The 13,659-nt window shown below is 38.6% G+C and overlaps 1 protein-coding gene across 7 annotated transcripts in view; it reads left to right on the plus strand.

Moving 5' to 3' along the window:
* Nucleotides 1–13,659, plus strand: part of ATRN (attractin) — a 144,684-nt gene that overhangs the window by 82,571 nt on the left and 48,454 nt on the right. For all 7 annotated transcript variants that reach the window (XR_012491426.2, XM_019733755.3, XM_074318233.2 and 4 more), the window contains exons 20-24: nt 2,825–2,918; nt 4,807–4,859; nt 7,896–7,990; nt 11,207–11,285; nt 13,020–13,177. Coding sequence is in view for 6 of the 7 variants with exons in the window: in XM_019733755.3 (XP_019589314.3) it covers nt 2,825–2,918; nt 4,807–4,859; nt 7,896–7,990; nt 11,207–11,285; nt 13,020–13,177 (479 nt within the window). In the remaining variant the exon portion in view is untranslated. The remainder of the gene's footprint in view (nt 1–2,824; nt 2,919–4,806; nt 4,860–7,895; nt 7,991–11,206; nt 11,286–13,019; nt 13,178–13,659) is intronic.

Below are 13,659 nucleotides of genomic sequence, written 5' to 3' on the forward strand. Positions count from 1 at the left end.
CTTTGACTTGAATATTTAGGAGAAAAGAAGCCACTTGGTTTTGGATACTGCATTTCTTAAATCATGCTTGTCAGGAGCTCAGCAGAGCCTGGGCGAAAGTGAGAAGAGCTGCCAAGTGTCAGAGCCACCAGTTAAAGCAACAAACCAAAAATGAAAAAATTACGGCTTTAATTACTTACTGCGATGTTATAAACAAGAGGCTTAAACGGGAGAAAGCTTGACTCCCCTTGGTCTCCTAGAAAGGCGTACTGGTTTAGTATCAGGTAGATGAGCACAGATGTGTGGGGGGCAGGGGAGGGGATTGGCGTCTCACTCTTGAGGGAGCCCTGAATAAAAGGCTCAGCAGAAGCGTCCTGTGGACCCTGGAGTAGGAGAGAGGTGGAAGGGGAAGGGCTGGAAGTGAGAAAGCACTGGAGACTGAGAGTGGGGAAAATGTCTTCAAGGCTTCTCCTTCCTCCTCCATAAGGAGGCTCAGCAAAGTCACCCAAAGAAGACCTCTGCCCAGGGCCTCAGAACCTAGGAATGAAGGAGCCTGAGCTAAGATTGCAAATATGGGAAAGAGGTGGCCAACCAAGCAGTCCTGAGACCTTGGTTGCAACTCCTCTCAGAGACTTCCACCCAGGCCTGTGTGGGGAGGGCAGCTGTCCCTGCAAGGCCTGCCAGGGAAAGCCTATGGTTAGCAGAAAAAATCACACCTAGGTTTTTAACCAGGAGCCAGACTCCTTAGTACTTCTAGTATATATTAAAGATTTAAATAGTCCCCTGTTTCCCTATATATGTCAAATAGATTCCTGCAAGCAGTAGGACACTTTATTGTTAGAACATAAATTATGTTTTTTATAAATGACCAGTGATACCAATGAATGGCTTTTTTATTGTTCTAGTTTCCAGTGGAAAAACCCTTCAGGTTCTGAGCAGGGCAATAAATAAGGAAAGACTATCTCTAGCTACACCCCAGGTTGCACGTCCAAACTCCTTAGCGTGGCCCTTGAGAATCATCCCACAGAAACCAGAAGAGAACTGTGTTCCAGCGATATATTCCTTAACCTCTCTGGGGTTCAGTTTCCTCATCTGTAAAATGGGGGTATTAGGGTGGTTTTTGAAATGAAAGCAGAACAGTGCATCTCACAAAGTCAGCACTCAGTAGGTGGGAGCAATTCTTCTTCTAATGTCAGTTCCCACCACTCTCAAATAAAATTTCTCGCTCAGATTAAAAGATCTTCAGTAAAAATATTTTCCCACTCCTTGTGAATAGACTTCATTAGGTAATAATCAGAGTACCTGAGTGATTGATAAATGTATACAAGGCATTGTGCTGGCAGCCACCCAAGACACAGGTGCTTTTATTATCCCTGTGATCAAGTGACCTGCCCAAGTTCACACTGGGAGATGTGGCTCCACTGGGAACCCCGTTCAGGATGTGTGACTAACTGCTGAGTGTGGTTGTGCCTCCACATACCTGGACTGACAACCAGATACGCTGGGTCTGTGCCTTGTTGCCATCATCTCCACATCTGGAACTGCCATCTAGAAAAACTACATCTTCTTCTGGGGCCTGAGTGCAATTGTCTAGACCCTAGAGCTAGCTTTCTTTTTCAGAGTTGCAATTCACAATAGAAAGCACAATTTTAAAATGCTGTGAGGGGCACCAAGTCTTCTTAGAATTGTATAGTCCTTCAGCTAAGGGCAATACCCATGATTTATTGAACGCTTCCTGTGTTTCGTTCATGTATGATCTCATTTAATCCTCACAACAACCCTGTGAGATGGGTACTGTTATTATTCCATCATATAGACAAGGAAACTGAGACTTAGAGGGCTTAAATAGCATGCCCAGAGTTACAAAGGAACTAAGTGGAGGGAACTGAACTCAAATCCAGGCACTGACTTCAGACCTTTGCTTTTCACTAATACACTGCACCCCCTCTCCATACTCAGCTGAGCCCAGTGTTGAATGCTTGTATTTCTGACTCCAGTATGCATGTCCTTAACTGCTGCACTATTCTATTTCACAAGTTTCTTTGGGTGATTTTTTTTCTCTCCACAAGATTTATTTAAAAACTACACCTATCTCCAGCCTAATACCTTTAATTTAGTCACAGAAAAACAGGGTATAAAGTGCAAAGGTATTGAGCATACTGAAGTATAAAATTTATCATAGCTCACACACACACAAGATGAAAAAAGGTGGAGAGGTGTTGATGGCTAGAGGAGGGAGATGGTAAGAGTTGTTTTCTAAAACGAAGGCTAGGAAGAAGACTGGGAAGGGTGGTGTGTTGTGAAGGGCCTCTGAAATGCTGATCTGCCGTTGGAATCCCACCCAGAGCCCTGGTGTGGTTTGAAATGTGACCATTGTGGAGAAGGCACCTCAGCTGAGGCTGAGCTCAGCCTAACCAGCCTTCCCTCAGGGGCGGTCAATCGCTAAAAGCATCTCCATGGGGGCAGGGACTGGGTCTTGTGTCCCCGCACCCACTGGCTGACACACTGGGGAATCTTCATAAATGTTTATTAAATGAATGGAAGAATCATAAGTGAAAAACAGAGTCTGTTGAAAAATATCAACATAGTGGTTGCTTCCGATGGCAGCAGAAATTGGCATTCTTTCCTCCTGTCCTTCGGCTTTGGTTCTTTTAATGTTGCCTTTACATTATTTGAGATAAATCATTAGCAGTAAACCATAAATCTAGTTCATTAAATGCTTTTATTTTCATCTTGGCTTTCCTATCAAATCCAATTCAGATAAAACGATTGGTCGTAGAAGAAGTCTCTGACAGGAGTAATCTTTTAAGCCGGTCGTGACTCTGTTCCTTTCCCTCCTCCCCAGCTTGCAAGTGCAATGGGCACGCATCGCTGTGCAATACCAACACGGGCAAGTGCTTCTGCACCACCAAGGGCGTCAAGGGGGACGAGTGCCAGCTGTAAGTACCACCCTCCCGGACCCCTGCCGCGGGCCGCGCCTGGATTTAATGACAGCTCGAGCTTGATCAACTTTCATACTGAAGAGGTTGTCAGTTTAGCAGCAGTTCCTTAATGGTCCTTTAATTCACATTTTTATGTGACACGGACATTTCCTGGGTTGCTGACTTGGACTAGTCCTTTAATTTGAGCCACTCCTCGATTTTTGTCATGTCAGGAGATTGCACCCTTTTCCCAAAGAGCAATTTGGAAGAGTTGGTGTTCCAGGACAGTAGTTTATTTGCCTTTTTGGTTGTGTAATAGTAGAGATGATCCTCTTGCCTTGAACATATCCCTCCCTATTCTTTCATTTTCCTTGGTGAGGTGTGGCAGGTATCTTCCAGGGGAGAATCTAGGGTCCCCGGCCATGAGGATGCAGATGGCATCAGGCAGACATGGAATTTCAGCCCTGGCTGTGCCTTCACAGAGCAGGGTGTTCTTGAGGCAAATCACTTAACTGCACTGAACCTCAGTTTGCCCATCTATCAACAGTGGGGCTATTGATAATTGTTTTTAGTGCCCTGGGCAGTTGAAAGAAGTGAGATTGTTCCATAGTTCATATGTACCTGCCTGCCTCATCAGAAAACTCACAGAACACATGCTCCAGGTTTACTCATTCTCTCAAGAAGACTTAGTGAGAAATGTTAAGTACTACCCTGTTTCCCCTAAAATAAGACCTCACCGGACCATCAGCTCTAATGCATCTTTTGGAGCAAAAATTAACATGACCCGGTCTTATTTTCGGAGAAATAATGGTAGCTTGGCCCTCCCAGGAGGTACTATATTTTCCCCAAAATAAGACCGGGTCTTATATTAATTTTTGTTCCAAACGATGCATTAGGGCTTATTTTTCGGTTAGGTCTTATTTTCGGGGAAACACGGTAATAATGCTACCAGTAATTGAAGCCTTGTTAGTGGTGTTCAGGAGGGATTGCTCTGTTTACATGTTCTAGTTTACACCAATGTATACGTTTACTGGTTTCATGCTGCCCTAAAGCCAATATGTGAAGAAAAGTCTAACCAAAGATTGAATTTAATTTTTGAATCTACATTCCTTTAAACAGCAAAATGTAACAGAGCAAAATCAGTCACTCCTGCCCTCAGTTTTGACATACAAGGAAGAAATGAGGTGTAGGTCCAGTGAAAGACTTTCTTTCTTTTCAAGAGATTTAAATATAAGCAGTGCTGATAATCACCCTGGATAATAGGACACAATATCCCTGTGTTATTTATTTGGTAAAGTGCTTGACCCAAACTTTCCCCTTCTTTCCTCATAGTTCATAGCTGTTGTGCCTGCCTAAATGGTTTCGCTGATGTTTATAGATGATATCTATGGGGAAATTAATACTTCTTTTTAACTAGAATTTATTTTTTTTCTCCAGACTGGTGAACCATGTCCACAGTTTAAAAAAAAAGATTCTTTGTGTTTAGCCTTCTCTCACTTGTATTTAAAGAGTAGGATCAGTTTATCCAGGGAGAATAGGAAAGAAGTGAGAAATGAATATGTGAAAAATGTCTTAACTGCACTTTTAGAAGAATATTTCGTCCACACAAAAGTGAAAATGTGTTTTCCATAATTTTAAGTTCGGATCTAGATTTATCGTATTTGGATTTATCTCATGTGCTTTAGCAAGTGTTTATCAGTTGGTGATGGTGTAAACTGCTGGGCAGTCAGCATTGAAAATGAATGCAAACTCTTGTTAGTTCACCTGATATGAGTAACAGTGAAGAATGTAATTATACTAACTCAAAAACTAGTTTATGTTAAAGGATTTACTTGATTTTAAAAATGATTGTAGATTCTCTTTTAAATAACACTAGAAAATAACATTCATTTTTTCCTCCTGCTAGATGTGAGGTAGAAAATCGATACCAGGGAAACCCTCTCAAAGGAACATGTTACTGTAAGTGTTTTCGTAATTCTTATTTGTCTAGAAGCAAAGTAGTTTAGTAAAACTTCTTTATTGTCTTTAACATGGTTTGAGAATATTAAGTGCTATCGCAACATAGCAGTCACCCACAGAAGTGTCCCCTAATTTGATGTATTTACATTCTATTAAGTTTAATACATATATGAACACTATTTTAAGCTGCTTCAATTGTGGTTGCGGTTTATGTTAATATGTCCATAGCAGATATCAGGCAAGTGTACAGAGATACACGTCTCTGGTTTCCTTGTGTATGTTCACTTGAAACCTTATTTCATTTGCCATTATCTGGTTGGAGTCACCATATTTCATATTTTAGGCTATAGATGAAAAACAGAATTCTTAAAATACATTGAAGTTACCATTCTCTCTGAAATTGATTTGCGTTAACTACCTATTTAGGAAATAATTTATAAAATAAATCTGTAATGATTAACTTGTAATGAAAGGTAAATCTGGCAAGGTGATCAGGTTCTTATGGATAAATGCATTTCCTTCCAGGAGGCCAGATTATGGAATGAGAGAAAAAAGAGTTAATGTTTTGTCCACTATAATTATATCCCTGCTTTCTTGAATTGAATAGTGTCCCTTCAAAATTCATGTCCACCTGGAATAAATGTGAAACTATATATGTTTTCTAGAAGAAAACAAGAGAAACATATCATGATCTTGTGTAGAAGAAAGAGTTCCTAGATATGATTCCAAAAGTACAATTCATAAAAGAAAAAGTTATTTAGTGGGACTTATCAAAATTTAAAACTTATATTTTAGAAAACACCATTAAAAAAATAAAAAACAAGCCACAGACTAGAGAAAATGATTGCAAAAGCATACGTATAATTGGTAAAGAGCTTGTATCCAAAATATAAGAACTCTTACAACTGAATAAGGAGACAATTCCAGTTAAAAACAGGCAAAGATTTGAATAGACATTTCACCAAAAAAATATATGAATGGCCAATAGCACATGAAAAAGTGGTTAACATCATTAAACATTTGGGATATGTGTATTAAAACCACAGTGAGATGTAACCCTAGAATAACTAGAACCAAAAGCCGATACTAAAGCTTAATAGAAGACAACTGGATTCTCACGTCACATCTCTTTCTACATCCTGTTGCAATACATCTGTGGTAAAAGTACATGAAAAAGAGCTGGCCTCACGAGACATTTAGTTGGAAAAGGTGGAGTATTTTAATAGCCTTTTCAGATAATTATGGATGTTATCCTTTGATACTGTACCAAAACCAGAAAACTGGCCTTTTTTTAAATGTTAGTTGCCATGTAGAACCTAAAACCACATCAATGAATATTTTGTAATCTCATACATTATAATTATCTATCTATCTTGAAAAATAAAAGTTAATACCAGGTTTTAACAATGATGTAGAGAAACTCATACATTCTTTGTGGGATGTGAAATGGTATAGCCACTTTGGAAAACCATTTGGCAGTTTCTTTTTTTTTCTTTGTTGAATAATTTGTATTAGTTTCGAGTGTACAAAACAACATAATGATTAAACACTTACACCCTGGCAGTTTCTTAAACAGTTAAAAATATTTTGCATAGCAAAGGAAACCATCAACAAAACAAAAAGACAACCTACCAAATGGGAAAAGATATTTCCAATGATACGTCTGATACAACGATAAATTTTAAATACCTAAATTTATAAAGAACTCATGCAACTCAACACCAAAAAACAAACAAACAGTCCAATTAAAAAGTCGGCAAAGGACCTAAATAGACATTTCTCTAAAGAGTACATACAGATGGCCATTAGACATATGAAGAGACACTAAACGTCACTAATCATCAGAGAAATAAATGCAAATTAAAATCAAATGAGATTATCAACTCACACCAGTCAGAATGGCTGTCATCAGTAAATCAAAAAACAACCTGTGTTGGCAAGAAAAGGAAACCCTTGTGCACTTTTGATGGGAGTGCAAATTGGTGCAGCCACTACGGAAAACAGTTTGGAGATTACTCAAAAAATTAAAAAGAGAACTACTTTATGACCCAGCAATTCCACTTCTGGGTATTTATCCGAAGAAATCCAAAACAGTAATTCAAAAAGATACATGCACCCCTGTGTTCACTGCAGCGCTATTTATAATAGCCAAGATATGGAGCATCCTAAGTGCCCACCAATAGATGATTGGATAAAGAATATATGGTAACGTGGATGGACCTAGAGGGTGTTATGCTAAGTGAACTAAGTCAGACACAGAAGTACAAATACCATATGATCTCATTTATATGTGGAATCTAAAGAACAAAATAAAAAAACAAAAAAACAGATCCATAGATACAGAGAACAAACTGATGGTTGCCAGAGGGGAGAGGGCTTAGGGGCTAGGTGAAAAAAGGGATTAAGTATAAATTGGTAGTTACAGAATAGTCACGGGGATGTAAAGTAAAGCATAGAAATACAGTCAGTAATATTGTAACAATTGTGTATAGTGCCAAGTGGGTACTAGACTAATGGGGGATGTGTCACTTCATAAATTATATAAATGTCTAACCACTACGTACACCTGATACTAATATAAAGTAATATTAAATGTCAATTATATTTGAAAAATAAATAATAAATAAATGAATAATTTTAAAAGGCTGCATGCTGAATACTTCCTTTGAAATTCAAAATCTTCTGTGAAAAAAAGCAATTAAAAGTAAAATTACCAACAACTCCCCATTTATAGCACTGTATCCTTAAGCAAACCATAGCACGTAATAGACGTTTAGTTAATATTTGTAGGTGAGTTAGGTTGGGACTTAAAATCTCAACCAAGGTCATGATATAAGGAGGGTTTGGTGGATGAACCCAAATAAAATGATACTGCCCACAGACTTGATTTCTTTTGAAAAACTCCCATTCCCTGGTATAAGTGAGCCAAAATTGCTTTCCTGGCTAGTGAATATTTATGAGAAAATTAAGTTGTATCTCCGGAGACCTGCTCTGTTTTATTTCACTTTTTAAATATACATGTCTTTCTCTCCATAGACACCCTTCTTATTGACTATCAGTTCACCTTTAGCCTATCCCAGGAGGATGACCGCTATTACACAGCCATCAATTTTGTGGCTACACCTGATGAAGTAAGATTTAAAAGTCTGCTCTCTTTGTTTTGAATTTGTGTGGGTCTTTTTCTTGGTCATTATGGATAGAAGCACTGCTTTAGCAGTGGTCTCCAGAGTGGAGCACACAGGATGATGTTTAGAGGTACAGGAAAGAAATGTCAGAACCTACAGTTTATCTCCTGTCCGTCTAACAGGCAAGAACACAGTGTTACTAAGATTTACCAGGATCTGATACACAGACTGACATTGACTCCACACATACACATACTTGGTTTGCTGATCACCCCATTGCATCCCCATACAGATAAGGAGAAGAGGGGAACTCCCCCATCAGAGGGGCAGATGACAGAGCCCAGACTTACTCTCCCACAGTGGAGCCAAGGCTTAGAAAGCATCCACAAAGAAATTGTGGATTGAAATTAGTTCCACTGATGCAAGGAAGTTGGGAAAGGTGACACTTCTGCTCCTAGAATAAGTTGTTAGCCTCATTAGGAGGTAAGAATAGCAGAGGTTTAATCGAGTCCAACAAGAAGGCAGCCAGAAATCATTGAAATTATTAAGAGGACTATTTGAAATGTAAATTTATATCTACTGTCGTTAATGATGAACCCCATCCTGCCATCAGGTACTACCTAGTGGTAGAAGGGAGCCAATACAGCATGACATTTAAAAATGAAGCTTCTAGAACATGGAGACACACCTACGCAATTTCTTCAATGAACTATAAAGTCATTCAATACCCACTCCAGTATATGCAATTTTTCTAAACTTGATGATAAGTCATTTATGAGCCTCCTTGGAAGTTTCTAATTTCTCATCAATATACACAATGCCATTTACCATTACAAAATTCCTGTCACAGTAAGTGTGGCAAATAATACATGGAAAACGATACGACAGTAAGCCAAAGTGTATTCCTCTGTTAACAATTGGTGTCAACAAACATTGCTAAATTAAAATAAATAAATAGATCAGTAGTAGAATAAAGTCCACAGTGTGGGATGTTTCCTATACAATTAAATGAAAATAAGATTTGTTTTTTTACAGTCCATTTCAATGATAAAATCAAGAAGAGATAATACTAGAGAAGATTCAGTCTCATGAGTGAATAGCTTTTGAAGTAAAAATAATAAATGACTTTAAATGAAAATATTTTGTGACAAAATTGTGTAGGCATATCATTTGACTTGAGTGGCTGTGTTAAGTGGAATTTAAGAAAAAAAGGTTTTAGAATAAGGTTATAGCAAAAGTTACACATGAAATTTATTTACTACCTTATTCAGAAACAAGTGGTTGAGGTGCTCAGTCTTTTAGGAAGTAATTGATGTTGTTAAGTTTATTTTAAATAAACATGGTACTTGGTAATACATCTTATCGAGGTGGGGAGTAACCATGAAAGTCTTTGGACTTCTCTGGAGTTCCCTGTTTATCTTATGACAGGATATTTAATAGAGTTATCCAACGCAGTGTGTGTACTTCCTGTCTTATACAAAAGCACTAGGATTTCAAGTTTATTGATCCTTTCTGAGGATTGTTAGTAATTGTTAGTAGTGTGCTGCTACTAACAATTTTATTAAACCTAACCCTAACCCTAACCCGAACCCTAACCCTAACCCTAACCCTAAATACTATACACTAAAATACCCTAAGTATTCTAAAATACTAAAAATATTAAAAATAAATACTTTGAGCTATCCCTTCAAGAGGAAGATGAGATTATATCAATAAATGAGAAAGTAACTGCTTTGTGAGAGAAACTTCTGCTTTAAAGATCACATTTTGAAAATGGTTATTTGGAAATGTTTCCATTGTTGTGATTTTTTTCCCCCTGTAAATATCAAAATTAAAAAAAACTTTCACAACAACACCCTTAAAAAGTCTTAATTTTCTAACTTATTTTATGATCTTAGAAAATGAAAAATTTCAGCAGGATTGGATCCATTTGTGAACTATAAGATCTGACTCATTTGCAGAAATGACTCTTTGACCTCAAGAAAGCGATTTATTTGCCAAATTTCAGTGAAAACTAAAAATTAGTATTATAATTTACCCGGCATGGCCAACAGTGCACTTCTTCTAGTTGGCTCAACACATTTCTCACAGATATCTTTTCAGTCATTAAAACCAAGAATCAAAATAAAGTAAACTAGCTCTTCAAATCACTATCTCTACGTGGTAAACAAGATTTTCAAAGCTAATAAAGCACATTCAGTCATCTTTCTCTGAAATAATATTTTTAGGGAGAGAAAAATGTTATTCAAATCATGAATACAAACAAATTATTTTTTTCATTTAGTGTATTTCAGCTTATAAAGCATATAATGCTTTTTTATTTATTTTTTTACCAATTTCCTTTTCGGAGAACTTCATGTAATCAGTCTATCAGGTCAGAAGTACATAGGTTGAATTTATAAATACATATTAAGTGTTTATATATATAAATACACATATGTATTTATAAACAGATTATTACAAGTCAAGTGTTTTTACTGTCCAGATGTTTGGATTCCCAGAGGATGCTTAGGAGATTGAGCTCCCTGACATAGGTAACATAGGTCATGGGGAGTTAAGTCACTGTGATCTGGTGAGGGTCTTTTTTTTTTTTTTTTTAATTTTTTATTGGGGAATGTTGAGGAACAGTGTGTTTTTCCAGGGCCCATCAGCTCCATGTCGTTGTCCTTCAATCTCATTATGGAGGGTGCAGCTCAGCTCCAAGTCCAGTCGCCGTTTTAAGTCTTTAGTTTTGCAGGGGGTGCAGCCCTCCATCCCATGTGGGAATTGAACCGGCAACCTTGTTGAGAGCTCGCGCTCTAACCAACTGAGCCATCCTGCTGCCCCTCCGGAAGCTCAGCGGCAGCTCGTTGTCTTCAGTCTAGTTGTGGAGGGTGCAACCCACCATCCCATGCGGGAATTGCACCGGTATCCCTGTTGTTCAGAGCTTGCGTTCTAACCAACTGAGCCACCCGGCCGTGCGAGGATCTTTTAAAAATATTATTCATGGAGTTAGGTTTGATAAAACATTAAATTCCATATACTTTTATGAGAGAGAAATGAAATTTATTTGGGTTATATTGGTTAGAAATTTTGCTAACTTCTGTGAGTTTCTCTTAAGACATTGTAAAATATCTGCTTTATAATTAAGAAAAATGAGAGTAGTGAAATTTAATTACTGCTTTATTTTAAAATCTGGAAACTGTTATAATTAATTTTCTAATTGTCTGTACTTCTCATCAGCAAAACAGGGATTTGGACATGTTCATCAATGCCTCCAAAAACTTCAACCTCAACATCACCTGGGCCCCCAGCTTCTCAGGTAAAAACACACCTAGAGATGACCTTCCGAGTGGAGGTAATAGGTTGAGAAACTTGACGCAGCATTGAGAAAGGGGTCTCTGGCGACAGACAGATGGGTTTGAAACCCCCTTTTGCACCTTATTAGCTGGGAGACCCTGAGCAAATGTCTAAACCCCTCTCTACACCTTAGCATTATTCCTCATTAAGAGAGGGTAACAGTACTTATCTCCTCCAGTTGTTGTGTAGATTCAATTAGGTCATACATGCCAATGTCTGCCATGGTGTCAGGCTCAGTCCATGCTCAGTATCCCTGCCCTGCTGCCACTACTGATAGCACTGTGGCAGCGCTGTTGTGGCAGAAGGAGATGTTAGGAGGTGCTGGGAAATGTGCTTGGGAAGTAAATCAAGCTCTAAGAGCACAGCCTTGCTATCTTTTTTATCTTACTATGATTCACTAAAGAAGATGTGCTGGGCAGAAACATCTACTAAAAAAGGAAAGGGTGGGCCTTATGTAGTGGTTAATAACATAGCTTGACAGACCTGGATTTGAATTCTGCCTGTTGCTGCACTGTGCTACTGGGCAAATTATGTAAGCTTTCTGAGCCAGTTTCCTCGTGTATCAAAACACCTAGCCGTGTAGAGCTTTATGAGAAGTAAATGAGATAATAAACGAAGTACTCAGTGTGGTGCTGGAAGCATGGTAAATTCTCACTAAATAGTAACTATGTTTCATCATTATTATTGCTGTACGTTACTGTTTTGGTCAAAACACAACCAGTTAGACTGAAGCAAAATAAAATCGTTGCCTTTGCACGTCACTTTTTATGTTTATCATGTCTTGAAAAATTGTATAGAATTCAGAAAAGGTTCAGAAACTTGGCAGTGAGGAGAGACTTTTAAGAAAAAGTCTGAATTATTGGAGCATTTGTCTTGAGAAGGGCAACAACTCTGAGTATATGAATGATAATTTGTAATGACTGTCTCAATGAGGTCCTGCCAGTCTGACTCGAGTCACAGGATTTAACTCAGACATGGGAAAAATCTATTTCATGAATCTTTATAGACACTAGAATTCCTGGCTGAGGAAGAACATGGAAAGTTGAAGGACTTAGAAATAGGATGGGTATGTACCTGATAGGAGGACTTAAATTAAATACAGTTGTAGCTGGTAGCAGAAGGGCTTGAGCGACACCTACAGCTTCTTGCTCCCCATTACTGTTGAGACTTGAGGTCACTGCTAGTCAGGAAGTGAAGGGTGAATCAATGTCCCCCTGGCGGGGATCTGGAGCCCTGCCGAGTAGGTGTAAAGGGGAAATGCGGAGCAATTGAGGTGTTGTGGGCAGAGTGAATGCCACTGCACGTTAATAGGATTCTAGTGGTTTCTGTATTTTCATGGCCATGTACAGCCTGTTTCAGTGGATGGGAGTTGCAGGGGTTCCTGGTAAAACCATTCTAGTTAAGGGCACAGGTTTGTGTATCAGCCTTCCCAGCTTCAAATCCTAGCTCCACTTCTTGCTGGCTGGTGTGACCTAAGCCAAGTTACTTAGTTTCTGTGAACCTGTTTCTTGGTCTGTAAATGAGGATAATAATAGAGTTGTTAGGATTAAATGAGACTGAGCTCTTAAAGGCGTTCCTGGGACATAGTAAGTGTTTAGTAAGTTATAACTATTATCCTTATTATTAATGAGGGTAGATTCTGCCCCCCAACCCCCACCCCAATGGCTCTTCTGTTTCATTCTTTTCTTCCCAACAGCTGGAACCCAGGCTGGAGAAGAGATGCCTGTTGTTTCAAAAACCAACATTAAGGAGTACAAAGATACCTTCTCTAATGAGAAGTTTGATTTTCGCAACCACCCAAATATCACTTTCTTTGTTTATGTCAGTAATTTCACTTGGCCCATCAAAATTCAGGTAAGATATGGTTTTTGGTCCCCCCTGCAGACATGGTGAAATCTCTTTACTGGAGATTAAATTCAGTACTTTGGAATGTGTGGTAAATAAGATGGACAATATCGCGTTGCCTGTGTAATATCTGTGGGAAAGGAGTGCTGAGCACAGGAATACCGTAAAGAAGATGGTAGCGCGGGGATGGTGTAAATCACTTATGAAGGAAAATTATCAGCGCTTTTGAAAACAAGGTGGCATATAACAGATTTGGTAATTACAACTGCACCTTCTTCATTGAACACTTGCCATATAGATGCCTGTAGAGCTACACAAAGAGCTTCACTTCTGGATAGAATAGGGTGGGTATAAAAGAAACAAACACATGTATAACCAGTGAGAGCCAGAGTGTGGAGAGTGCCATATGTAAAGATCCCCAAAATGCTAGCAGAGTTTAAAGGAGAATAGGACAGGGTGTAGTGGGAGGCAATGTAAGGTTCCATTAAAGG

The sequence above is a fragment of the Rhinolophus sinicus genome, chromosome 13 (assembly GCF_057876585.1).
Source record: "Rhinolophus sinicus isolate RSI-liver-muscle chromosome 13, RSI-T2T, whole genome shotgun sequence".
NCBI classification, from domain to species: Eukaryota; Metazoa; Chordata; class Mammalia; order Chiroptera; family Rhinolophidae; genus Rhinolophus; species Rhinolophus sinicus.